Source organism: Chenopodium album, chromosome 18 (assembly GCF_948465745.1).
Source record: "Chenopodium album chromosome 18, dcCheAlbu1.1, whole genome shotgun sequence".
Taxonomy (NCBI): domain Eukaryota; kingdom Viridiplantae; phylum Streptophyta; class Magnoliopsida; order Caryophyllales; family Amaranthaceae; genus Chenopodium; species Chenopodium album.
The window spans coordinates 25,939,989-25,967,264 of NC_137851.1; the positions used below are offsets into that span (position 1 = coordinate 25,939,989).

General features: G+C 34.8%; 2 protein-coding genes across 4 annotated transcripts; one reads left to right on the plus strand and one right to left on the minus strand.

Moving 5' to 3' along the window:
* Positions 1-1,671: 1,671 nt before the first annotated feature.
* On the minus strand, positions 1,672-16,457 carry LOC145592335 (uncharacterized). Of its 3 annotated transcripts, XM_081648779.1 has the most exons (12): positions 16,248-16,457; positions 14,901-14,994; positions 12,782-12,853; positions 12,152-12,705; positions 11,969-12,066; positions 11,208-11,399; positions 10,174-11,110; positions 7,877-8,365; positions 7,427-7,734; positions 5,499-5,597; positions 5,258-5,410; positions 1,672-3,764 (listed from the first exon to the last, which is right to left on the minus strand). In XM_081648779.1, exons 4-12 carry the CDS (start codon positions 12,579-12,581, stop codon positions 1,998-2,000), a joined length of 4,473 nt encoding a protein of 1,490 aa, XP_081504905.1. In that variant the 5' UTR covers positions 12,582-12,705; positions 12,782-12,853; positions 14,901-14,994; positions 16,248-16,457; the 3' UTR covers positions 1,672-1,997. The 3 variants fall into 3 exon arrangements, with proteins under 3 accessions (XP_081504905.1, XP_081504904.1, XP_081504903.1); XM_081648778.1 differs by having other exon boundaries at positions 12,152-12,853; positions 16,287-16,457; XM_081648777.1 differs by having other exon boundaries at positions 12,152-12,853.
* Positions 16,458-23,164: 6,707 nt separating this feature from the next.
* On the plus strand, positions 23,165-25,081 carry LOC145592004 (uncharacterized). The gene is made up of 4 exons (XM_081648474.1): positions 23,165-23,956; positions 24,080-24,265; positions 24,357-24,711; positions 24,786-25,081. The coding sequence occupies exons 1-4, from the start codon at positions 23,165-23,167 to the stop codon at positions 25,079-25,081; spliced, it is 1,629 nt and encodes a 542-aa protein (XP_081504600.1).
* The last annotated feature ends 2,195 nt before the right edge of the window (positions 25,082-27,276 follow it).

A 27,276-nucleotide genomic window follows, 5' to 3' on the forward strand; every position in this document is an offset into this window, starting at 1 on the left:
ACCAAAACATAGCTAGTAAGAAACAAAAACCATAAAAAAAAATTAAAAAAAAAAAAATTCAAAAAATAAAATACATACCTGGACACGTGATGATGGTTGTCATGCAAGTGATGAGCTATTTAATTGCATAGATGCATGCATGCATGCCATCTGTCAATATTATCGCTCCAATTTGCTGCACACGTACTCACATATTTAACAGTCTCGTCACATCGGAAAAGTTGACTTTATTATTTGACATATGGAACTGCATACTACACGCTTCAAGTTAATCTCTTGTCGGCATGATTTAGTGCGACATCGTTATCAAAATAAATCATTTTTCTACAAACCTACTCAAATCCTAGGATTTTCCAATTTGAATGAATGGATTTATTTTACAAATGTAAAAAAAAATATATATATATATATAGGAATAAATGGAAAATAATAATAATTTTTTTTTTGTTGGAAAAAAAATATAAAAAGAAAAAAAAAACCAAAGGTTTTTGTTAAATGTAGTAAACAACACGAAATGAACACAAGACCAAACATGAACACGACACGAATTCTTGCTTGTCCTACCCTTAGCAAGAATTATAAATCAGACTCATGACCAAAGAAATAAAGTTATTAAAAATAAATAAATAAATAAAATAAAATATAATAACATAATCGTTGCAGTTAATAGGCTTTATTAGAGCTTACATTAGGGCTTGATTAGTAGTTGATCTGGTTATCTGTTTTATTCAAATACTTTAGCATATTAAAAAAAAAAAAAAAAAAAAAAAAAAAAAGTTTACTCAAAGATATCCATGATGTGCAAGACATTTTTTGTACAAGCAAGAAATTTATCACTCATTAATTAAGCCAAATGCATAATTGTATCTATATAGATGATCATTTCAATGAAGGATTTTTGTTAAATGCTAGATTTTAAATACTATGAACTTCTAGAGCCAACCAAAGTAGACTCCTTTGGTATACGTTTATATTCGTACTAATGTCCCAGATTGATTGTCATGCTTTCTTTTAACGTTTTAAAAAGCAAGGGAGTAATATCCAATTATTATTTATGTTGCTAAAATGTAAAACTAAAGATATTTGTAATTAAAAAAATTACATCGATAAATGTAAATGAGAAAATAGTTATAAAACATGGGATGTATTTCATAGTACTAAGGAAAAGAGAGTATAGGAATTGAGAGTTGGGACATAGAAGGAATTATTTGAGAACAAGTAACTGTACTCATGCCCTTTTAGCCCAATTCATGAATTCTCTTTTTAGTATGTATATAGATAGATTACATGCAACACAAGACGTAGCTTGAGCCAATATCTTTACGGTTTATAGCATGAGCCAATAACTTTACGGTTAATATTCCAAATTCTGATTTGTATTGCTCTTTCGATGAAATTGCAATCCTAATAATTTGATCCTAATTTCCTAGAAAGAGCACAGGAAAACCATCATTAACACAATAATTGAGTTGAAGCTACAACCCCTGAAAATGGTTTAACATTTGTGGAGCATCATGAGCCTTACTACTTTAGACGAGTTGTTCCTGTTGCTTTTGCAAGAAAAAATATGCTCTTTCTTCACTGAGAAGCCCATTCTGAAAAGTTACCTCCTGTCAGGAGGTGAATAAGGATAGAATAGTTGTGTTGCATAACTACAATATGCACTTAAAATTCGATGATGAAACTGACAATAATTCCAATACTCAAAAAAGTTTTTAAACGTACGAAGTATTATTTACAACGATCTGTTCTAAGCTAAGCCAAAATATCCTCAGTTACTGAAGAGGACTTACACATTTCCTGTTCCTGTGTATAACTGTAACTTTCTCTGCCTGTTAACACTACACTGCCAAAATCATTTACAACGTTCTATTCCTGTCTATACATGTTTCAACATGCCTAAATTACCCAGCAAAAAAAATATGTAGCTTGTAGAGAATTTCAGAAGTTTCAATCGTTGGGTCAATACGCTGCTTCCTATATGATGTGAAGTGATACTAAAGTTCTAACCCCTTCCCTCTAGCTGCTTCAACAATAGACCTCTTTTTGGCCCCAGTTGACTGATTAGAAAAGGACTTCCACAATTTGATAGAAAATGGAAAAACTAATAAGGCTCTCTGATGGAAGCTCTCTAAGATTTTATGCACGCTTGTTAGCTTACCCAGCAAATCTGCAGCTTCCAACCACACATGCTCCGGTGGGAATGGGATGGAATGATAGATGGTGTTGACCAGTAATGAGCTTGCCCAGAACAATATACTGGCAGATTTAGATTTGCTAGAATCAAAATCTCTGCAGACCATCTTACAAACAGAGATCACAAGCTGACAATTGGCAGGTGAAACTTCAAGAATTGCTTCAACAAAGTCCACCATATCTTTTAGCTGGTCAAATTTTGGAGGCAAAAGAGATGAACCAAACCAAATTTCAAGAACTGAATTGACCAAGAAAGAATCAGATGAAATAGGACTCAGCATGTTACGAACAAGTTGCCTTGTTCTAGGTTTTCGGATATCTTGAATGAATTTTCTGGTCAATGGTTCCAAGACAGGAATAGCCCGGGCATGAATGATATAACCCTTCAGAATGTCTATCAATCCATGATTAGATACATCCTTCGTCAACTGAGATCCATAATGGAACAAAATTGCTGCATGCTCCTTGACGCAATGCCTTAAAACTTCACCATTAGCAGCCTTCAGAGCTTTGTGAACTGCCACGTGAGCTTCAAGTACATCACTCTGGAATAACTTATAAAGAGACAGATTAAGAAGCCCAAATACAATATCCATATTGCTATAATTGGACATAATACTCAAATTAGACTCTGACTGAGGATCTGCCGATATACTGTTACTGTCATCATTTTCACCATCAACTGATCGATTATGAAGCAGCAGAGGCACCCCAGCTGACTGAAACCATTGGTCCATGATTACTTTTGCCCTGTCAGGTCTGCCTTTCTCAAGTGCATACTCGACATATTGATTCCAGACGCACTGACTTCCTGAAACATTTTTAGGCCAACTGCTAACAGTTTTCTCAAATTCTTCAAGTTTTGCACTTTCATCACTAAAATCATGAGCTCTTGCCGAAATTAAAATGAATTCTAAGCATGAAAAATTAAAGTTTTTGTACTTCCCTATAATTGCTTTACAACTTTCCACACCATCTATAGCTTCCATAAGCTTAATATGGTTAATTGCCAATAGATGAGCTGATTTAAGACTGTTGCTCTCAAGAGATTCACTGTCTATATTCAGTCCTACCGAATCAATAGCCAACTCCATTAGCCTTGACACATGCTGCTTTTCTCCAACCATTAAATGGACAGATGGCCACTCTACCAAAGATACATCTTTCTCAAATTCAAACTGCTGCACCAGTGAATCAGGCAGTTTCCTGTAGATCACTAAGTACACACAACAAACCCAGAAGATACATTTGTCAGATATTGTTAAGCATTGAAGAATATCAGAAAGCAAAAGAGAATGAGACTCATCAGAATCTCCATCAGAGTGAACAAGTCTTTCGATCCTCCAAACTGCCTTTGCCAAATTCCCAGACACACAAAAACAGTATAACATCTGCAAAAACAGGTCTAGGATGGTAGCACTTCTATCCTTCCACTGCTCATTATTGGAGGCTGAATAGTGGCACAGCCTGTAGAGTGCTTTTTCATAAGCAGAAAATCGCTCAACTAGTTGTCCACGACTGTTAATATACAAGAGCCACAACTCATATGATGCCTCACAGTGCTTGACCTGCAGATCCCACATGAGAGAGGAAACAGGATTATAACTTAAAAGTAGCTCCCAATTATATTGCAGAATCGACAGATCATAAAGTCCAATAACTGAAAAATACCAATTGATGAACGAGTACGATTACAGGAAATCGTATGGAGTATGGACCTGGGTTAATTACACTTTAAAACAATCTAGTGCAACACGCTGCAGAATAACAGAGAAAGTGCTGCAAACATTACAGATTGGCAATCCCTATTCTATCATTTGTAAAAAATATTTGACATCCAGGGTATTCATAGTTTCATACATAATAGTTTTGAGGTTTCGACAAGGTACTGGAAAATCAATATATGCATAATTTGCAACTTATCTCCAAACACCCTCTCTTTTCCAGTTGCTTTCTTGAGGGTATTCTTGACAAATTGATGCTTGATAAGTTCATATGTGCATATCAATCAATCAATTTATCAATCAAAGCCTTAATCCCATAAGTGGGGTCGGATACATGAACCAAAAGTGATTATTTTTAAGTTTATATGTGCATAATTGCAACTAAATTCCACACACAAACACACCCCTTCCCAGCTGTCTTTCTTGATGGTACTCTAGAAAATTTTATTCTAGTTAAGTTTAATATAAGGAAAAACCAATGGACGATAAGTTTAAATCACTTTAGAAAAGCAATTCTATTTAGATAACCGCAAATGCCTCAAGTAGCTGTTTCTCTACTATATTCTTTCTCTTGTGCAAGTTTGAGAAAGTGGATGAAAGAGAATCTAAAAGAAGATCGAACTCCCTTGTGTAGTTGTATACATACAGAGCCACAAATGTATATTTCAGGAAAGAAGAGGGAACCCCCTCCCCCCTTTCTTCAAATCCCAACTTTACATCAGATATGGGAACAACTAGGCTCTAGCTTTAGTCTTATCAGAAAATTTTGTCATTCCCATGATATTATACCTTATATCAACTTTACCTTTTTCCCTATATATGTTTACAAGGATTACTATGACTTCCATAATGCTGCAGAATCAGCTATATATCATTCATCACATAATCACTTATATAATGCTTTTAACAACCACCTATATAATGTTAAATACGTATACAACTTATTAAAACAGGAGGATCATCATCAGTAGACTTTACAGAGCAACATGCAGGTCATAAGTCAATACTAGCACATTTCAATTTAGTGCAAGTTAATTAATCTAGGAAAGGACATAAGGGGAAGTTTAATGTTAACCTTATTAGTTGTTTTGAACACTTAAGGAAAGGAATTACTTCTAACAAATTGAGGATTAAGGAGGGAAACATTTTTGTTACCATAGGGTTGGGAAGGGTAACATACAAGTGGTAGAAAATGGAGTGTTTTGCTCTACCTCTTATACTAAACAATTGGTATTGGAAACTGTAAATAGATTCCAATTCCACCACTTAAAGACACTATACAAACATGCTCTTAATTTTACATGATGAAGAGGCACCCATTCATTAAAAGGACTTACAGCATGAGAGAAAAGGTCATCTTCTGGAACTGAACTCTTCTTGCTGAACACCCCAACTGAGTACTTTGTAGAGTAAAACAGGAGCAGATAAATGATCCAGATAGGCAAGAATGAGGGATCAGCTTCAAGAGCTCGAGAAAGCACAGAAAGAGCCTGCATATAAGAACAGTGCAGAAATGCTATTCATGGAAACAGAGAAACATCAACTAGCTCATTATATTGAAAAGGCCATGGAAAATACCTTCTTCATACCCTCATTTTTGTTCACCTCCTGACTCAAGACAATAAGAGCCATTTCAAGGGATTGGTCATTATCAGCTAAACCATTTCGCAGTGGATTCTAATCAGCATCAAAGTAGAAGTGTGAGGATTACAACCAACGAAGTATTGCTTAAGGTACTTCAGAAGATTTATGAATATTAGTAAGACTTGGCAAACAAGTAATGTAGCCACAATTCAACTTGCAAAAAGGCAACCAACTAAACATAATTATATGTCTACATAATGCTTTAACTATGCAAATATTTATTTTCTGAACTGAAGGAAGCCAGAATTATTGCTGCAGCAAGAAGCTACCAGAAAAGGCAGCAATTCTCGAAAAAGCAGATTTAGAGACAAAACACTGAATCATAAGTTCATAACCCTAACTATTTACTCGCTAAACAAGTTTCAGATCATGCATATTGATATCTTGTACATGGTAAAAGTCGTATTCCCCAGGGTTAGATTAACAAAAATTAATACTTCCTCCATTTCAAAAAATTGCAACACTTTCTACAAAGGACTATATTGCCACTTTGCCACTAATGAGCTTATAGCCGATGATGGAACCAAAAAAAGAGCATTTTCCGTTTCTATGAAGGAGAAAAGGAGTAGATAAGAATGCTTGCTTGCTATTTATTGATTATAGCATTATACTCCCAACATATTCCAATCAATATACCAAACAAAGCATTGGCAATTTATTTTTGATTCCCAACCAACAATTTCCAACACAATTCCCACCCTTATGTGCTCCAATTCCGTTCCCACATAATCCTATGTTACCCAAAATATTCATTTCACCTCAAGTGTTGGATCCTTGACACTCACACATGCATAGGACACTTCAACACTTCATTCAAGGCCAAAATTATACTCCCTCAATTTCTATTTAATTGACACACTTCCTTTTTCACGATTACCAAGGGTTTTATTAAGAGAAAAAAAAAAGTAAAAGATAAAAGTAATGTATAAAAAATATTATTTGTGTTCCTAAAAAAAAAAAAAAAAAAAAAAAAAAAAATATTTGTGAGAGTAAAAGTGGTTGGTCCCTAAAAATTGTAAGTTACAAGTGAGTAAATTAAAAGAAACATTCAAAAAAGAAAAGTGACTGAGTTAAAAGAATACATAGGGAAAAATTTTATAAAACAGCCAATTCGAACACTTGGGCATGTACCCATGGATATGAGTATCGGAATAAGTGTCCGAAGTGGGGTTAATATTTTATTGAAAAATAAGGAATGTGAGAAGAAAAGAAATTACTAAAAAAAAAAATAGTAGTGGATTTGAGTGGGGACCATGGGAAAAGAGACATAATATTAAAATGGTGTAGTTTGCCATAAATGAAAATGTAACACTTTATTCAGAGAACATTCCACCAAGCAATATATATAAAGATTTGGATAAATATTTCAAAATAAATCATCAAACAAACATCTACATTTTTTTTTTTTTTAAATTTATTGAATATTAATTCTTAATTTAATACCAATGCCCCTATGTGCTTTTCCCAAATTCTACAACAGAATATTCCCAAATATCCCACCACAAGATAAATTGTACCTTAATGTCAATATGCTGAAATCAATCAATAGTTGAATTATGACGTGCAATCACCTAGTATGTATTATGCTATACATCAGATCAATACTTGGGACTACTTGACCAAAATCCAGTTAATAAATATAAAAGGGCAAGCGGAGAAGAATAAAAATTAAGGAAAAGAAATGAATTCTAAATACTAAAAGCTCGTTCCTCAATCAGCCAAAATTTAAGTTACGTCTAAGTTAAAAAAAAGTTGAATATAAATTTACTATGAAGACACATAATAACAAAGAAAAACTGGTTATGCTGTGCAAAGATAGAAGTGATATTTAAAGATAAATGAAAAGGATGAAGTGAACAAACCCCAGAGCCATTTCTACTTTGAAAATACAACGAATGCCCACTGCCACCATAAGAATCAACGCAACCATCATTGCCATGCAAGCAAGGTTCATCCGAAGGAAGGTGTTTTGTGAGTGAGCTTGAAACAGCCAAAGATTGGCTGAAACTATATTTCCCAGATGACCCAAAATCACGATTTTTATGAGAAGCATGGGGCTCATCCTTCAAACTATCCAAGCATACTAGATATTTTGGAGGGGTCAAGACACAAGAAAATTCTGTCTGGTCCACAGGGTTCTGATTATTTGATGCCCAGGCAGACTGATGATCTACAAAAGGGGCGAAAATCATAACCTTCTCAAAATCAAGGTTTAGTGTGTAAAATTTATCAACTTTATGTCAATAAAACAAATTAAGGCAAACAAGCGTACATACACACACACACACACACACACACATATGCATACATACCATCACTATCAGAATAATCTTTTGCATGCTGCCAAGGGCATTCATCATTGTTGCATCTTCCTCGAAGTTCATACATACACAAAGGCCAAAAAGGATCAATCACCGACTTGCTGGTATAAGAGTCAATCTTACCAAAGCCCACACATTTTACAAGCTGCTCAGCAGAGCTTGTCATCTCCAAGCATAACTTATCTTGATTGTGTCTGAAGAGGAAATTATTTTTAGTGTGTGTATCAAGGTTGCCATAGTGATGTTCTTTACTCTGCATACTACCCAAAATTGCTGGACAGGCAGCCTTCATTGCACTCCTTAATGTAAAGGATGACGGAATCATAGATGTTGATGCAATATCCACAGAAAGAAAACTACATTCCTCGGGATTAAAACTACGAGCAGGAGAGTCACTTAAGCAATGCTCTTCAACAACTTGCTGGTTTTGAGCGTTTGGCAAAGTCTTAGATATGCTGTCTTTGGGCTGCTGGGGACTATCTGCATCATTAACAACCAGCAAGCTACTTTCAGTATACCTTTGACTACAGTTTCCATTAGAATTTTGCAACAAAATGGACAACTATAATTCTGCTCATCACAGTTGCAATGCTGATTTCTTTTACTAGAAAAAGCGAAACTCATATAACCAACCACAAAAACCAGCCTGGCTGGACCACACCTATGAACCCACTACTAAACATAACAAGTAACAGGAACATTTCCAAGAACTCAGACAGTGGCACCATAAAGTGACATCTATCACATCATTAATATTACGATAAAAACCTCTACCATAAAGCCAATAGATCAAAGCAGAAGGCTTATTCAATCACATTTAAAGCAAAGATAAACATTTAAAAAAAAAAAAAATTAAAAAAAAAAAAAAAAAAAGCATTACCCTCTAATTATTGCCCAACATTAAATTCCCACTTGTGAATCTTAACCACAAACACCTAAGTACAAGGAATGCATTCCATTAAGAAACTTCTCGGTTCCCCTACCCTCCAATGTGGATCTTACCTTTAAAGGAGTTTGAGAAATTTAAGATAACACCGCTTTATCCTTGACCAGTGTCACCTGATTCTCCCCAACCCCCGCAAAGAAAGATCGAAAAAAGGAGAATTACACTAGCAATTTGGTAATTCTTGGCTCAATCATACATACTAGGTAGCAAATTGTTCCCATACCGAATGTCATACTAGCAAATTATGCAAACAGTCCTTGACCCAAATATACATCTAAAGTCACAAAAATGAAAATATTTTCAAAAAATAAAAACAGTTAATTGGAACTTCATTTGGTCTAAAATATTGAAGTAAATCTCTATAGGTATTTTTCAAAATACAATGAACTAGGTTTAATCTAACTAAAAATGCTTTGGTATTGTAAAATGGCATAAAATATTGCAGTAATTGTAATAAAAATGATCTGTGATTCTAAATTAATAATATAGAATGACAAGTATTTAACGTCATTGATATTCTAGGATGACTTAAATGTTGGATCTAAAAATTTTGGGAAAAACAATCAACATATTAGATTGGAGAGAGCAACTACAAATTATACTATTAACATAGTGTTTAAGCAATTCCACTTACAAGATAGCAATTTTTAACACAATTCTCTAATATAACAAGCAATATGATGTTAAGTACGAGAAATCAATTGATGAAAGAGGGTTCCGAAAATGCCAGTCCATAAATAATAAAACATGCAGTAGAATTTGAAAAACATCAGTCCACATAAATAACAGCAGAAAAGGCAGAAATTCGTGTGAATCCAAACTACAGGTGGGCTTTGGAGGGTTCATGAGATAGCCATAGCAAACAAAAAGATCTTCAAAAAGAAATTCAAGAAACATAAAAATAAACACAAATATATAACAGATTAACAGCCCACTCAGATGATAGAAACACAGCCCACTTGGATGAGAGAAAAAATGGCTTTTTCACAGCAACACTAAGAAGAGACATGGTAGTTGGTACAGTTATATGATTTCTTATCTAAGACTAACTAAACCAGTCTCCAGCAGCATGTAAAAATTTACAGCAGGTACTGTGCTAAAGTGCTGGGCAATGCAAACACTCAATAATAATCCTTATGAGGTTGAAATAGAGAGAGAAGAACACTTTGTCACTAACTAGCAACATGGAAACAGACATGGAAATAAATAAATTCAGAACATCGAGGAAAACAATACACCTGAGATTTATTAATACAGCATTAGCAATTAAGCATGACTTTTTCAATGCAAGTAAAGATGAGAGTAAGTCTAAAGCTTCTAACTATACAGTCAGTAGCAGTACCATTAGGATCAGAAAGTGAAACACTCTGCACTATCATCTGAGTCTTGGCACCAACGCCTTCCTCAGCAGCCCTATCCACCACTGATTCATTGTTATCACCAATACTGCTACGCTTTAAAGAACTCACTCCAAGCCGTGAAATCAATTTGGATCTCAGATATTCTTCAAGAAATAATGGATCCTGAGAACCATCTGTTGAGAAGACAGTAGTGGAGTCCACATCTGTATCCTTCTCAATTTCTTTAGAATCTTCCTTTGATCTTAGAATTGTCGCATTGGTATGGAGAGATCTATGGTCCAGAGGAAAGGTCTCACAATCATCATCTGGGGACATGTTAAGATCAACCGATGGTGAACGAATGCCATTGCAATCAATATTATTTCCACGAACAAGATCAGATGTGCTAGCATCAGGTTCACTGCATGCTTCAGATCCTATGTTGCGTCCATCCTCATTTGCAGAAGATCTATTGTGTGCATCACCATCTGCACTTTGGACTGTTGAATTATAACCTAATCTGTTAGCAGCTTCAAACTCATCTAGCTGATGGCTTGATGGAATTAAATCCAAATTAACTTCAGATATATTGTTTGCCAAATTCCATTTCTCTTCAGCTTCATTATGTTGCCTCGAAGAGTATAATAAACTTGAATCTTCCATCAGACAAGAACGGAGCTGGGCAGAATATACTTCCCTTTTACGATAAAGATAAGTGCAACGGGCATTAGCTTCAAGTAGTGCTCTCTGGGCTCTGCGATAAGCGTTAAGAGCATTTCTTTCTTCAACTTCACATTTCCACCTGTGCTCTTGTGCTTCTTCCAGCTCCTTATCATGTAATTCCTCCAGTTCGAACATAGACTGTAGATCCAAATCACCTCTTCTGAAGGCTTGAGACCTCCCCAGACAGAGTGAGAGATTAGAGTTGTCAATAGGCACCTTTCAAAAAGACAGTTAAAGTATGATCAGACAGAGGCAAACAAGAAGAACATACAAGAACAAGTCCCAGAAATACTGTTTTTTCACAGGCTCATACATCAGAAGTCTCAAACTTGCTATTTGATACTTGTAAAGAGAGCGCCTGCAAGCTACCATCAGAAGTAGACTTCACTTTCTTTAGAGCAGATGTAGCATCACAATGATCATTGACCTTGTTCTTATTGCTTTCTTGCATATCTTGGTTTGGGGCAGATCTTGACGGCTGATTCTTACTTGTCCCACCTGGATGCTTTGACATCTCAAATACAACATTAGAACCATTTAATGAGAGGAACAGAGAGCATTCTAGCTATAGAATTTAAAAATAAAAAAATAAAAAAAAATAAAAAAAAAGAAAGACATATGAAGTGTGTGTGTGCGCGTGTATACACACATATCTCCATCCTATTTTTCTCGACGATGTAAACGGTGGCTGTCTCAACTTCTCAGCCACTAAAAAAAGATGGTGAAACAGGGGAAGTTTTTGGTTAAATTATATAGGTGATTTGCACAACCACCATCTTATGCGTGGTTTTCTCAATTTAGACAATCCTACAGTTTATAGCTACAATTTACTAATTATGGATTTTAAAATCATAGCAGCAGGCTCATAAGCATGTACTTGATATAATCTTGCAAAACTAATCAAGCAATATTATGTACTTGATATAATCTAGCAAAACTAATCAAGCAATATTATGTACTGAATACTTTAACTAATTATATAACTGTGAGAAGAAGCCATACTTCTCACATAGACATCATAGATTGGTCTACAAAGATAATGACATTCATATTACTAAATCATGTCCAACTTACTGATCTTTCTAGAGGGTCAGTAGTGTTCATCAACGACGCATTTTGCTTTGGCAAAGAAATCCAGTCTGACAAGCTACAACTAACAGTTACACCGGGAGCTGCAAAGAGATCACCACATAGTATTAAAAAAATAAAAACACCATAAGCAAAAGCAAATTCAAATAGATATATTGGGGGGCTAACCATCTGTTTTTAAGCGTTTTCTATCAGGTTGTGTCGGTAAATTGTCAGGTACTGATTTGCATTTCCTTGAGGCTTTTCTTTGGCTCGACGTATTGGTCTCTCTATAAGACTCAGAGACATTTTCCTTATCCTGTTGCACCGATTTAAGCTTTAGTTCATTTTCACGTACTGCGATCTGATGGCGTAGGTCTTCAAGCTTGCTATTGCTCATGTCCAAGTTCTTGCTGCATCCAGAATCTTGGCTTGCTAAGCTTTTTCCTGTAGCACTGGAATTCTTCAGCCAAGATTTCTGCTCAGCTAATGCAGATGAACCACTTTTCACGTTGGATTCATTAATTTTGGTCATCGATGAAATATAAGGGCGACTTGAAGGCACCTTTCGAAGCATTGCCTTCCCTTCATTTTTTGCAGTCTTACTGACAGTTTTCATTGTTACATGTGGCAAAGTAGGTGGCCTTCTGTTGCTGTTTAGCACAAGTGGAGGTCTACTACATGATGATGCCTTTCCGCTTCCTTTTTCTTCATCACTACCACTATCATCATCATCTGAGAAACTAATCACTAGATTATCATTCGAACCTCGAGCATGCCATCCAGAATTACTCGGCTTTAATTGAACTTGGTTCTTACTGAATCCTTTACGATAAGGTGTCTGGGCCTGGCTGTGAGCAGATCCTCCAGGAGTTCCAGAGGTCAACTTTCCTACCAAAATTCATTTTTGTAAGATTTGTCAGACATAAAAATTCAACTTTAGGAGATAATATCTTAAGTAGGAATGTAGGATGAACAAATTGAGCTCTATTGCCACCAACTAATATAAATATAGATATAACCAGGACATTTAGGTCACAATGAAATCTTACACATCAAAGCCATGATTCACACATTGCTTTAACCCCCCCCCCCCCCCCATTTTTGTAAGATTTGTCAAACATCAGATGACTTTACAATAACAAACTAATCAAAAAATTCAACATTAGGAGATAATATCTTAGGTAGGATGAACAAATTGAGCTCTATTGCCACCAACTAATATGAATATAGATATAACCAGGACATTTAGGTCACAATGAAATCTTACACATCAAAGCCATGATTCACACATTGCTTTACCCCAACCCCCCCCCCCCCCCCCCCCTCTCTCAAGAAAAAACTGCCACACAAAGCTGAGCAGCACAGATTTTGGGACAATGGTATAACATTGAAAAGGAAACTTCCAGCATTTAACTCTTGTAATATACTACCTCCACTTCATATTATTTGCAACGATTTGACATAAAGTAGAGAGGAAAAATGTTTAATCGTTGCATATAATATAAAACGGAGGTAATATAAACAATTAAGCAGCCAAATATAAATTAATGACTACAGAAAAGGTACCAATTCAGTATATGTCTCATTACAATATCTAAGTAAATCTTCTGGTTATGAAGCAGCAGAGCCGGTGCCCTTTCTTAACCAAGGTTCCAGCAGAAACAGCCTATCTGATATTCTAGGAACCTCCTAAGCGGAATTAATGTAATAGTTTGGCAGTGTGTCTAATTTTATAGAAAAAGATATAACATGCAATAAGAATGTAATGATCCTCCAAAAGAGGCAATTAAACTTAAGCACTTTGGACGCTGGCAGGCTTAAGCATCAAATATTGGCATGAGCAACCCAACATCAGCATATACATAAAAGGCAAGCACTATCGCACCCAAATATTTAAAAAAATAATTTTAAAAAATAAAATAAAATAAGCATGTATACCTACCAATGCAACCAAAATAAAGGCATGTATTGATGTGCCACAAAACAAGGAAATAAAACAGGTACTTGACATAAAACTCCTAAAGTGATCAAAGCCAACAGACAAGCTTTAAGGCATGATGCGCTGAACAAAATTTTAACAAGCAATTCCTAACAAGAAGAGAAGTATATCCTGACGCCACTAACTTGCTGAAGAAAAAAGAAGAAAATAATGCAACACTTAAGGCACAAGTCTCAAACTATTAGAATCGACATTTCAACCAACTGTATCTTCAAAGGACTCTTAACAGGAAACTTTAAAAGAGATTACCAAAAACCAAAGACTTTGAAGATTATTTCCAACTACAAAAGCTTCTATAGGGAATAAAAATAATTAAAAAGTGAAATTGTCTTTGGTCAGCTAATCCATGCATTTTCTATAGCAAAAGAAAATAATAAATTCAAACAACTGCATATATCCTCACAGACAATGGTCCAAAAAAGCGTTTGAACAATCACTCTCATGCATCCCAACATGAAACATGAAGTGACACATGAACATACAAAGCAATTTCAGCAATTTTATCTTAAAAGTACAACACTTCAGCACCATGGGTGGGGAACAAAATCACATTAGCCAGAAGCTACCAACTTCAGGTTCCAATCTCAACCTAGCACGACTGTAATGCACATCTCAATGAACTTTGAAATTGCAACTCCTCTAACAATCCAATTAATTTGAACCATTGAGCACTTTGCAGTCTATATTGTTATCTTTGCTTCGTCTTCAAATTCAGTTAATTCATTGGAAATGAGCCAATCAACAGTGAACCTCACTCGCAACCCCCTTTACAAGTATTATAGAAAGGGTTCAAAAAAACATGAAGTAGTCTAACCAAGGGCAATACCTCTTCCATTACTGCAACATTTTTCAAATCCGTCTTTTAACCCTAGTATTGTTTCAAGATATTAGGACCCAGTGAAGTTGAAAATTTGGAGCACAACAGGTAAAGCCTACCTGAGTTAACACCCTGCAAAGATGTTCTCATTGATGATGGTGCATTTGGAGCAGACCCGGATGGAGGCGGTACGACAGAGCCAGTCACAGGACCCTGAAAGACCAGACTTTGTAAATCAATTTGAATTGCAGTATAGTCTATATATAAACTGCCACCAGAAAACAAAATCCGAGATCACAAAATTGAACCACCCCAGCCTAGCTAATAACACAAATTAATCTGGTACACAGAAAGGAACAGGGATAACTCATTCGCATGGACAGGAAATTCTCGCTTCCTGCAAATTGTTCCAGAGATCCCGAGTCTTTTCATCAATGGGTCATGAATCAAGAGTAAATTAAGTTTTCATAAATTATTACGAAATTACTTACCCAGTTTCCAGTCTCCCTATCAAGTTAAAAGGTTAATCAATAAACTAATTAAATTTCTAAGTTCATTATATCCAAATTTGGAGTGGAGGCATTCAAATTTTAGATTGTTAGACCAATAATCCTTTTAAGTCAATATATCAGTATACAAAAGCATGCCACTCAATACCACAAGTATCTGAATACGGCTTTTAACGCATTTAATGACTTTCTAACAGAAAACTGTTATCACACATGATGCCATTAACCGCCACGTGTGATAAAAGCTTCCCTTTCCCTATAAATGAAACGTTTCACTTTTAACAGAAAACTGTTTATACAAAATCTTAAGCACCTTCTTATCATCACTTGCATTTAAGAAACCCAAATATAAGGCGTTAAACCTCTATGCTGGGAGCACTAATCCGACCCGAAATTAATTTGTCCAATCATACAACACTCCTAAAAACCACTAATGTTGGCATGTTTATTAAAACTGCTAATCAGACACGAACCCCTCCTCAGAAGGATTTCACTTTTCTCAACATCTCAATAATAACCACTAGTTGATTAAAAGTCCAAGTAAGGAATCGAATTTACGCGTCACATTGTTTGAAAAAAAAAACTTTTCGATGACACTCGATCAAAATACTCCAACTCACTAGACCCTGGCGCCATATCAAAACCCTAGACCACTTCCTCCAAAATACAAAAATAGGCACATACCAACATTTTACGAATGATTAAGCAAGTGAAAATAGCGGAAATCAAACGTTCAACAAATTTAATGCAAAAATCGCAAAAATAAACAAAAATTCAAGCTGCAACAGCCGCAAAAGCAAGTGAAGCAGCAAATCGAAGTACAAAAAAGAACAAAAAATCAGCGAAAATCAAAATTGAACAACAAAATGAAATAAATAAAACTAAAATCGAGCAAAAAAAAATTGAGAATAAGAATTAAGGAAGAAGGAAGTGATATTTTTCGAGGAGAGAGAATACATCGTCGTCAGATGAAGTGAGCTCTCCTTCTTCTCTGACCTTTGATGGAGGGTGGGTTTGAGGAAGAGCAGACGTTGTTGAAGCAGACGCCATTGATTTTGCTCGGAGTTCATCTTTGCAATTGCCTTGCATTTCTTTGACTCCTCAAATTCTCACTTTCTCTCTCCAAAAATTCTTGAATGTGGGTGGGAATTTGGGATATGGCGGAAGATGGGCTGCAATGTCTTAAAAGTCAAAACTCAAAAATAGGGGAATGCCAATGTGTGAAATGGTATATACTCGTACTCTACTGCCAAATTTTGACTTGTGAGTTACTCCGTATGAGTATAGAGTAAGTGCTACGTTAGGTTTTTTTTTTTTTTTGGGTAAGGAGAGTCTTTTTTTCTTTTTGGGAAATTCTACGTTATAACCCTTAACTTTTTGAAATTCTATGTTGTGTCCTCACATTTTAAAACGTCTACAATGTAACCCCAAGGTACAATTAGTTACTGTACGGTAACCCACGTCATCATGCATTTATGACGGACGTTAGGTGGGTATTAAGGCGTCACCTAACTCTACCTTTCTACTGCTCTTTTCTCTCTCTCCAAATTTAATTCCCTCCCAAACTCACTCCCTGTTTCATTTCTTTTCGAAAAAAATTGATCTGAAACCCTAAATTGCGAAACCAAAAGAGCGAATCTTCAAGCTGTTGTTGGTGCGATTTGAAGGTAGGAAGCTAGGGTTTTCTGGTGCGAATTTGTGTGCTGAATTTATCATCGTTCAAGGTATCTGTGTTGTCTCTCGTTGTTTAAATTTTGCGAATTGTGGTTGTATGTTGTTGATAAATATTTGGATTGTGTTGTTGATTGCATAAAGTGGATAAATTTGTTTATTTGTTGTTATAATGTAGTGGTTTTGTGGCATAATTGTTAAAATATTAGCTTAAATATGCAAAATTTAGCTTAAGTATTCTGGGTGTGCATATTGAGTTCGTTTTCTGGGTTTATGGCATAATTTGAGTTTGATTTTGGTTAAAAGTTGTGTAATGTATGTGGTTGTTATGTGATTTAGAATGTAGTTGATGGGTGTTTGTTGTTGTTTGGTTTAGGTTTAAAATTTGCAAATGGAGAGGAGAGAATATTGAAAGTTCATTATGGTGGAAATTGTGTTGATTTAACAATTGATGATGTTGATAAGTGTTTGTTAATTGATGTGATAAATGATATGTTTGAGGAATTTGGTAGGAGAGGTTTTAAGTTGCCAGAATACCCTAGGTTGCACTACTGTTTTAAAGAGAAAGCAATTGAGTTGGTTGACGATGGTACAATGATGAAAATGTTTGAAAAAATTAAGAGTAAAGTGATTGATGTTTGGGTTGGGTGTTTGAGTGAGGCTTCATTTATATTGAATTTGGCTAGAACTGTTAAACCTCAACAAGTGCAGCCTAAGCCACAGGCCCAAATATTTGCAGGCCCACCTCCTCCACAAATTGTACAATAATAACGTTGTTAACTAAAACGTTGTTAAAAAATAATTTCCAATATAAAATAATTCAATTTAATTACAATAATAACGCATTTCCATACAGCTATTCTATTACATCTAATTGTTTTATAAACATAAAAGTGAACCAAATGTACATATGTGTCTGGTTAAATGAACAATCTTTGTTGCATTTGGTATAATAAAGTGTGTGTGTATATATATATATATATATCCTCCTTGTTGCACCTCTAATCATATAATTGTGTGTTTTCCATGAAAAATATAATCCAAGTATAATGTATATGTCGCCTTCAACTTTCTTACTTGATTATCCTGTACAATAAGTGATCGATCAAGTTTTTCAAAAAATAATAATAATAATAACAACACATTCTTAATAAAAGTATGTGAAATCTAAGACTTCAGAACTGAACATTTACGCATGAATTACAGTTACGAAGTCAGAAATGAACACAATATAAAGATATAAAAATCTTTCAATATAAGAATGAAAACGTAAAAAATTTAAATGAACATGTATTCAATTCTAAATGAACATTTATTAATATGAAAAAGAACATATATCAAAATCCAAATGATTATCTATTAATATGTAAATGACCATTAATAATAATTCAATATGTCAAAATACAACTTGATATGTATTGATATAATATGTGGATGAAATACCATAAGATTATATTACGTTTTAAATAATAATCATCAAAGGTCAATGATGAATGAACAATATATGATTTATTTTTGAACATTTTTTAACATATGAATGAACATACATTAATATATATGTTTGAATATACACAAATCCAAATGAACATCTACATATCAAATTCGAATAAACATCTATCAATATTAGAATTAAAATGTATGTTGTATAATATTTAAATGACGCTCATAAGCATATATTAACTTAATATGAAGTTAAACATGTGTTATTATAGTATACGTGGATATTTTCAATATGAGAATGAACATATAGGTATTTAAATCCAAATGAACATTTGTTTAAACAGCAGTATACATTCATTAATATGTAAATGATCATAAACAAAACTAGGGTAATCTTTTCTCAAGACTGAACCCTAGTAGAACTAAGGTAAGAATTAAATGATCATATACTAATATCATAATGAACATTTATCAAAATGAAAATGAACATTTACCAAAAAGTCATTTTTAATATAAACTAATAATTTAAATATGAGTAATTGTACGAAAACTCAATTAATAATTAAGAAAATTAGCACAATTATACTCTATACTAAATTTTCAATGGCAAGCAATTTTATAAGTCCTTATGATTTTTATAAATATAAATGAACAACTACAAACATGTATATTTTGAAAATAAAAATCAGCATGTAATATCCCGTATTTTTATACGTATTTTATTTAAAATAAGTATTTTGAGAAGTATTTAAATAAATTGAAATGTTTTATTTAAAGTATTTTAATTATTCATTTTAATAAGTTTGAAAATATTTTATAAAAGGAAAATTTATTTAATTAATTATTTTATTTAAGTTGGGGTTTAATTTAAGAAAGTTTTATTTTAGTAAAGTTTTATTAGGGAAGGGATTAGGAAAGATTAAAATGGGAAAGTTTAGGAAGAAGGGTTTCTAGACAAGGGGTATAAATATTCAACACTTGAGGCAAATCAAACTTTGCCCAGAGTGGAGAAAACCCAAAGTAAACTTTCTCTCCCTTCTCCTTATTTTTCTTTTTCTTTTCTTTCTTTTTTTCCCCTTCCCCTTTCTTTCGGCCTCACCACCGCCGGCCACCAGCAGCACCAGCCGGCAACTGGCGGCAGCCGGCAGTGGCGGCCGGCCAGCTGTCCGACCCTCTTCTTTTTTCCAAAAAAAAAAACAAACAAAAACTTAATTTTTCTTTTTTTTTTTTAATTTTTGTAAAACCTTAGATCTAATTATTAAATATGAGTTTTGTGATTAATATTATGATGTTTGATTATAAGTAGTATGTAATTTCATTTTCAGATTTTAATTCTAATTAAAAGCCCCAATTTTGAAACCCTAGATTCATAAATTATTAATTATTGAAGGATTATGATACAAAATGGTTTAAACCTTTGATTTAAGTGTTTTAAAGCCTAATTACAGCAAGTTTTCATTAAAATATAGTGCTGAAATTTTTGGTAGTGCATTAAAAATCAAGTTTCTTTAAGGATTTTTAATTACCCATTAATTGGGATTAAAGTATGATGTTTTAAATATAATTTCAGCTTATTTTAATTAAATTATAAGGGGTTTAATAATAGTATATATTGTTGGAAATTTGTGTTGAGGGGCTTTTAATACTCTTCTATTATTTTAAATTGTAGGAGTTTTCGAAGTGAGTGATTTCTATTAGTCGTGGCGATATTAAGATCGTATTCAAGGTACGTTCACGTACTTAGCATAATTTTATTGATGTAGTAGCATGCTAAATGTGTTTAATTGATTACAAGTAGTATCATGCTAGATTTGGAATGAAAATTATGATTTGGTTGTTATTGGTGATTGAATATCGAGGCATGAATTATTTGTGATGGATTAATGGTTGGAAATAATAGTTTGGAATATTGTATATAAACCACACTTTTATTTATGGCATGATAGAGAGCATGTTTAATTAAACTAAATGTTTAATTTGGGTTGAAATATCAAAAGAGAATTTTATTATGGTTCATATGATTTTTATTGATGTTTTAAGCATGGGAAAAGAGCTATGTAAGTGTCTATGTACACGAGGAATAAATTGTGTATTGGTGCCTTAGTGCACTTAAGGTGTTTTTAACACCGAGGGATAGGATTTGTGGCATTTAAGTTGTCATTGACACCAAGGTAGATTTAAAAAGGGTTCAACATTAAATATTATGTGGTCACTAATTATTCAAGAATTAAATTGGTATGTTTGATTGTTTGAATAATTATTGTTGATTGAATGATTATGGTTTGAGAGTCATCACCAAGTTTAATAATATGTAAAGTGAAAGAGATTACGCACCAAAACTCTTGGAACGTATATACCTTGAGTATGAACATATGGGGGGAGTTATGGGGTTTTACATTTAACCATAACTTCTATTGGAGTACAGGACGCTGTACATTCCTTTTATTATTATGCGCAGGAATTTCGCCACTTACGAGTGGTTATTGATGCTGGCACGGTTAGCTCCCGTGTCAGTAACCTCATTTTATTGGGGGAGGTTAGTTGGGAAACCCGTTCGATACGTAATCAACGCTAAACAAATTATGTAGTTGTCTAGTTGAAAAGTTTTGTTAAATGTTGTGTGCTTGAGAAACAGGTGCAACGAGGTAAGTTGTGTACTGATAGGTAAATGCATGTTAGTGTGTTAAATACGCTTATGTACTCAGCTATGCTGATTGTGTGTTTTTTGTGTTTGTTGGCCTTGTCTTTATCTTGGCCTTATGATGAACCATTTTTAATGGAGAGTAGTGGAAACAAGTAGAGAGAAGCTTTTCAGGTGATGAAGCACATTCATGATGGGCATGAGTGAAGAGCGAATCATGCTAGTTTCCATAAGTTTATGATGTGTTTAATGCTTTATTTATATTATGCTATTTTTATTGCGAGACTAACGTAAAAGTTTTAAGTTGAATTGATTTGGTTTTAATAAGGGCCTACAGTGGTTCCAAGTTGTAGGTTGATTTTATTTTACTTCGTTTGACTTTGGTTTTGACTTTACTTTCGTTGGTTGACCTTTCAAGTTGACTTGTTTTGATTGGTTTTGAAATTAGTCTTCCACTGTATGTCTTTGATAGTTGCCTTAGCCGTTTTTACGGTGGCGGTAATATCTTAGATGTTCCTATTTAAAGTTTTAAACAGGGGAAAACAAGTATTTTAAAAGAAAGGAATTTCTAGGGTGTTACACAGCAGGACCACTACAAAAATGTGCAACTACAAACAGGTACATATGAACATTTAGTAAGTTATAAATGATCATTATACCTTGGAATTTGAGACATTTCATTTTTAGCAGGACCACTCAACATTATTATATCTTTTAGAAGTTGAGGATCAATAATCACGGGAGATTTAGGTTGGTGCTTTTTTTGTAATGTATCCAATCGTTTTTTTTAATAGGAATATCGTCATCTCTGTTTTGCATATTTTATTTTATTTTTCATTTTCGAAAATTAAACTAAATTGATAATTAACAACTTCATATTAAGTAAATAGTTCTTACAAAATTGCAGATCTTCTTCGTTGCTTTCTGAAACTTCCTTCTATGGTCTACAAAAGAAATTAAACAAATTACTACTTTCTTTACTTGTTTTTGAACAATGTATTGTAATTACTACTTTGTTTACTAGATTTTGAACAATATTTTGCACTTAATTAGTTATGATGAGCAAATCGTGATTTTTTAAGAAAAAAAAGGGTTTAATCATAAAAATTGCACAAATTAACTAACAATTTTGATTTTTTTGGAGATTTTTCTTTTGCTAGTGCAATTTCTTCTCGTATATCACTCGTTGTTGTTGAAATTGTAATCAATTTGCAGATTTTTTTTCCAGAATTGTGCAATTTGAAAAGGTTTGATGAGAGAGAAAATGGAGAGAGAAAATGACAGTGAAGAACAATGTAGAAACTAGAAAGTGATGACTTTTTTATTTTTTTTGTTTCATTTTTTTGTATATATATGTGGGGTAGGGGAAATAACCGTGGTTAGTTGGAAGTTACTGTGGTAACTGTCCTAACTGATGTGGTTAGTGGGGTTAAGAGCTAGTCTGGTAATTTTGGGAAGGGGGAATAGGCAGCATTTCCTAGAGGGGGTTGTAGGCATTAGGAATTACACAAATTGAACCTCATGACCAATCTCACTCTTCTGTTCATACCCTATTTCAACCTCATGGCCCATCTCACTCATCCTCTTTACCAGGCCCATCAGTTGGTAAAGTTGCTTTAAAAAAAACTTATCCTTCTAGTTTGTCAACCAAGCCACCTAGACTAAAACTTCCAGTAAAAGAGAAAGAGCCCAAGAATAACACCTATAGAAAATGCATGTATACTTGACTCCCCTCCCCACCACTCTCCTGTTCATAACTCCCCTCCACAAAATCAGTTCCTCCAAGTGAACAGTGGTGGGAGGAGATTACCTAGGCTGTTGGAAGAAATTTCCCTGTCTCCTTCCCATGTGTCACTAGCTGCATCCTTTCAATCCCAATTATCTTCACCAACTTAAAATAGGAGGAGCCCTAAGCTTTTTTTGAATCAAAGTCAAACACCAGTTCCATCTTCTAATACAAACCCTTCTCTTTCTCCAAAGAAGCAAAGACTCAGATCTAAGGCTTTAATCTTCCCTCATGGTAAAAAAAAGTGGCTCATAGTACTGCTAGGTTGAAGGGGATTAAGATACTACCAACACCCGAATCACAGGACATACCTATGGAACCCAATGCAAGGGGTAGATGCAGGACATAAATCATAATGTGTGCTATGAGGGACAAGAGAGTAAGTCTATTTCTGGTTCTGAAGGAGATTACCAACCCCAGGATAGTGAAGAGGGAGATGATAATGAGATTGGGGATGATGAGGATATAGTGGAGGAGAATCTGAGTGATTTGATGAGCCAGAACTTTGTTGATGGGAATTGGATACCATTTCAATCACATGAGAGGGAATTTGAGGATGAGGGTTATTTGGGAAAGGTTTACAGAAATGGTGAAGTGTATGATGATGCTGAGCTAGGCAAGATAAGGCTTAGAGCATGGAAATTATTTGTTGACAGGGAGCATTTTAAGGATGCCCTTAGAGACTACTGCATCCAGGAAGGTTTTTCCTTAATTGTGAGGAGAGTAGAATGTGACAGGTACACATCTGAGTCTGCTGACATTAGGTGCAGTTGGAGAATACATGCAAGCATTCTCCTTGATGGATACACCTGGGCAATTAAGAGTATAAAAAATAAGCATGTGTGTGACATGAATCTAATGAACAACCCTATGGCTAACTATCAGCGGGCAGCTAAGAAGCTTTTGGAAGAGATTAGAGCCAGCCCTGACATCAAAGGAAAGGCATTGAATGAACTTTTGTGGGAGAGGTATGGAATTAAAATGGCTGATTCAACTGTGTACAAGATGAAAGGGATTGCAATGGGGATGATACAAGGTGGACATGATGAAACCTATCGCAAGTTGATTGATTATTGCTATCTTTTAAAGGAGAGGAATCCTGAATCTGTTGCTTTTTGTACATGGAAAGTATTGTAACAGCCTGAGAAGCCTTTGCAATTTAAGTCCATATTCATCGGCTTTGCATCACAATTTAGAGGTCTTGTGCAAGGGTGTAGGGCTTTGGTTTGTGTTGATGGATGCCACTTGAAGGGGAACTATGGAGGAGTGTTATTGTCAGCTGTCTCCATTGATACCAACAATGAGATCTTCCGTGTTGATGTTGCAGGGGTGGACTCAGAGAACAAGTCTAGTTGGTTCTGGTTTTTCAACCATTTGAAGACTATCATCACTGAAACTGGAAGAGAGGACTGGACCATAATGTCAGATAGACAAAAGGTGAAAATCTTGTTTATATTCTTTTATTATTGTTCTTAACTATTTATAATGATGTGATACTGACTATATGTTATTATGTTGTAAATACAAGGGTATTGACCCTTCATTGGATCAAATTTGGCCCAAGGTGCCTAGGAGGTATTGTGCAAGGCATCTTTGCAAGAATTTTAAGTCAGAATACCCAGGTATGTTGATGCATAAGGTGTTCTGGTCAGTCACAAATGCCTTTTCTGAGTTCAGCTTCAGGAAGGTAATGACCAAGCTTCAAGCACTTGCTGGTTTAGGTGCTGTGAAGTGGTTCAAAGAGATAGGGCCACTAGAAAGATGGACAAAATGGAGATTTGATCCACAGCTGTGCTTTGATGAAAATACCAACAATTTTGTTGAAAGCTTCAACAGTATAATTGGTGTTGATAGAATATACCCCATTCTTACTCTTTTAGAAGGTAAAAATTGAAATTCTTTAGTTTTAATCTTTTCTTTCGCACCAATTTCTAATTGTGTGTATCTATGTGTGCAGGTGTGAGAAGGATAGCTATGGTGAGGCATGCTACAAGGCAACAAAGAAGTGAGGTATGGGTTGAAGGTGTTTATCCTAACATAAGGGAGAGGGTTAGGGATCTTATCAAGGAATCCAGATCTTGCCATGCTTACCCAGCTGGGAGAGGAGAGTATGAAATATCAGATGGGAAGAGCATGCTCCCAGTTTCACTAAACTCAAGGAGTTGTGTCTGTGGAAGGTGGCAAATTACTGGTATTCCATGTAGGCATGGAATGAGGGCTCTGTTGCATGCTGGAAAGGTACTCAGTGGCTAGGTACAAGGCCACTTACAATGGCAACATTTTACCTCTGCCAGATCAAGAGCAATGGCCAGAGATGGATAACCCAAAACTATTGCCACCACCAATCAAGAGGAGTGTAGGCAAACCCTCTAGGAACAGAAGAAGAGAAGAGGGAGAACAAAGGAAAGGGAAGAGAAGTGCCACTGTCAAATGCAGCAAGTGCAACCAATATGGCCACAACACTCTCACATGTAAGGGAGGGGCAACTCAGAAGGAGTTGAGGGAGCAACAAGGGAAGGCAACCACCAAGAATGCTAATGGGAAAGGGTTAACAAGACAACAACCTTCATCACAACCCTCTAACACCAACCTAATTGACCTTCTGATTAACAGCTATGTAGGAAGCCAGAATTCAACAAGGGAAAGATCACATCAGCCAGAACCTAAAGCACCAAGTGGGAGGATGCCAGTTACAGGAGGAAGTTCTAGCCAACCAACAAGACAGAACCTTGCACCATCAAATACAAGAACTGGTGCTTCAAGTCAGCCACCACCAAGCAGGGTATTTGACCACAACATCAGTCCAAAAAGGCAGAAAATTCTACACAGGCTATCCATGCTGTAACTTGATGTAATTGGTGTTGCATTTTAATTATTTTGGCAGAAACTGGATTAAAATGATTAAATGTCCACTGAGGGTGAATTTTTTGACTACAAAACTGCAGTAATTGCTTAGTTGTGGGGAAATTTTTTGTGTAAACAGTGGTTGTTGTGTATATATGCTAATTCAAGCCTTTTGCTGTTATATTATTTTGGTTTATGCTTATAAACAAATGCATTTACAAAAACAGAATTACCAAATAAGACTTTTATTTCATATAATTAACTTGGGTTACAATAAGCTACAATATTAATATGACAATTACAATTAATTACCCCCATTTTTAAATAACAGAATCACAACTAACAACACATACATAAAAATTCCAACTTTCACTATTTCCTTAACATAAGACACAAAGTCTGTCAACTGCAAACCAATGAATCAATCCCATTGTTGTTCGTCCCCAAAATATCACTTTCGTCCAGCCACTTGAAGAACCCACAATCATTGCACTTGAAAAATGCTTTCCTTGGGTTGCGAATTGTGTTTGAAATCTTCAACTTCGAAAGCTTGTGTGGCCTGCACCAACATCGTGGACCGACAAACTCCAACGAACATGACGAATTGGAGGGAAAGGAGCAGTGAGAGGTAGAAGATGACATGCTTGGGAACGGGGCAGTGAGAGGATGAAGATGAGAGAGAAAACAATTAGAAACCCTAAAAAATTGGGGAAAAGGGGGAAGATGGGAAATAAGGGAAACCTATTGATTTGGTGGGAAAATAACCCCCCAAACTTAACAAACTACTCTAAATAGTAGTTAAAAAATAATAAACGGAACCCCGTTAACGGAGACTTGACGGCAGGGTTATATTGTATTTACTAATTGTACCTTGGGGTTATAGTGTAGACGTTTCAAAATGTGAGGGCACAACGTAGATTTCAAAAAGTTGAGGGTTATAATGTAGAAATTCCCTTTTTTTTTTTTTTTTTTTTTTTTTTTTTTTTTGTAAGGAGAGTCTTTTTTTTTTAAGGAGAAAGACTTTGACCGTACCTCAACCCTCACGGTTTTTTTGGTCCGGTATTTGCGGGACAGACACTTTGAGAGTGAGGGGAAAGGGTAAGGGATCCCCACCCTCAAAGTGTCTCTAGTGGGGATTGAACCCCCAACCTCAAGGTAGTGCTATGTTAGGCTCTTACATTGCACAATCTTAACATTAAAAATTCTACTCGTATATAACTATGGATACTAATGAGGGAGAGGAGAACAAACCTCAAATACTCTCCTCATAGAATGCGACATCAACAATCACATAATACCTTATTAAACACAAAATTATAATTATTACATTTTTGATAACAAACATACCAATCAAGCATGAAAAAAGAAGTAATTTCTTCAATTAATACTTACTTCGTATTAAGCAATAAGGTAATTTCAAAAGATATTAATTGAAATAATAAAGAAATCTTAAATAATATTTCCTTTTGCAAAATAATACGTTCATGTATTGGCACGGATGCATTGTAGTTTCTCATTTATTTGCGAGAGAAGGAAATTTTCCCATTGACTGTGAGAGAAGAAAATGGGAAAAATGCATTGGATACAAATGGTTAGTCAAACAG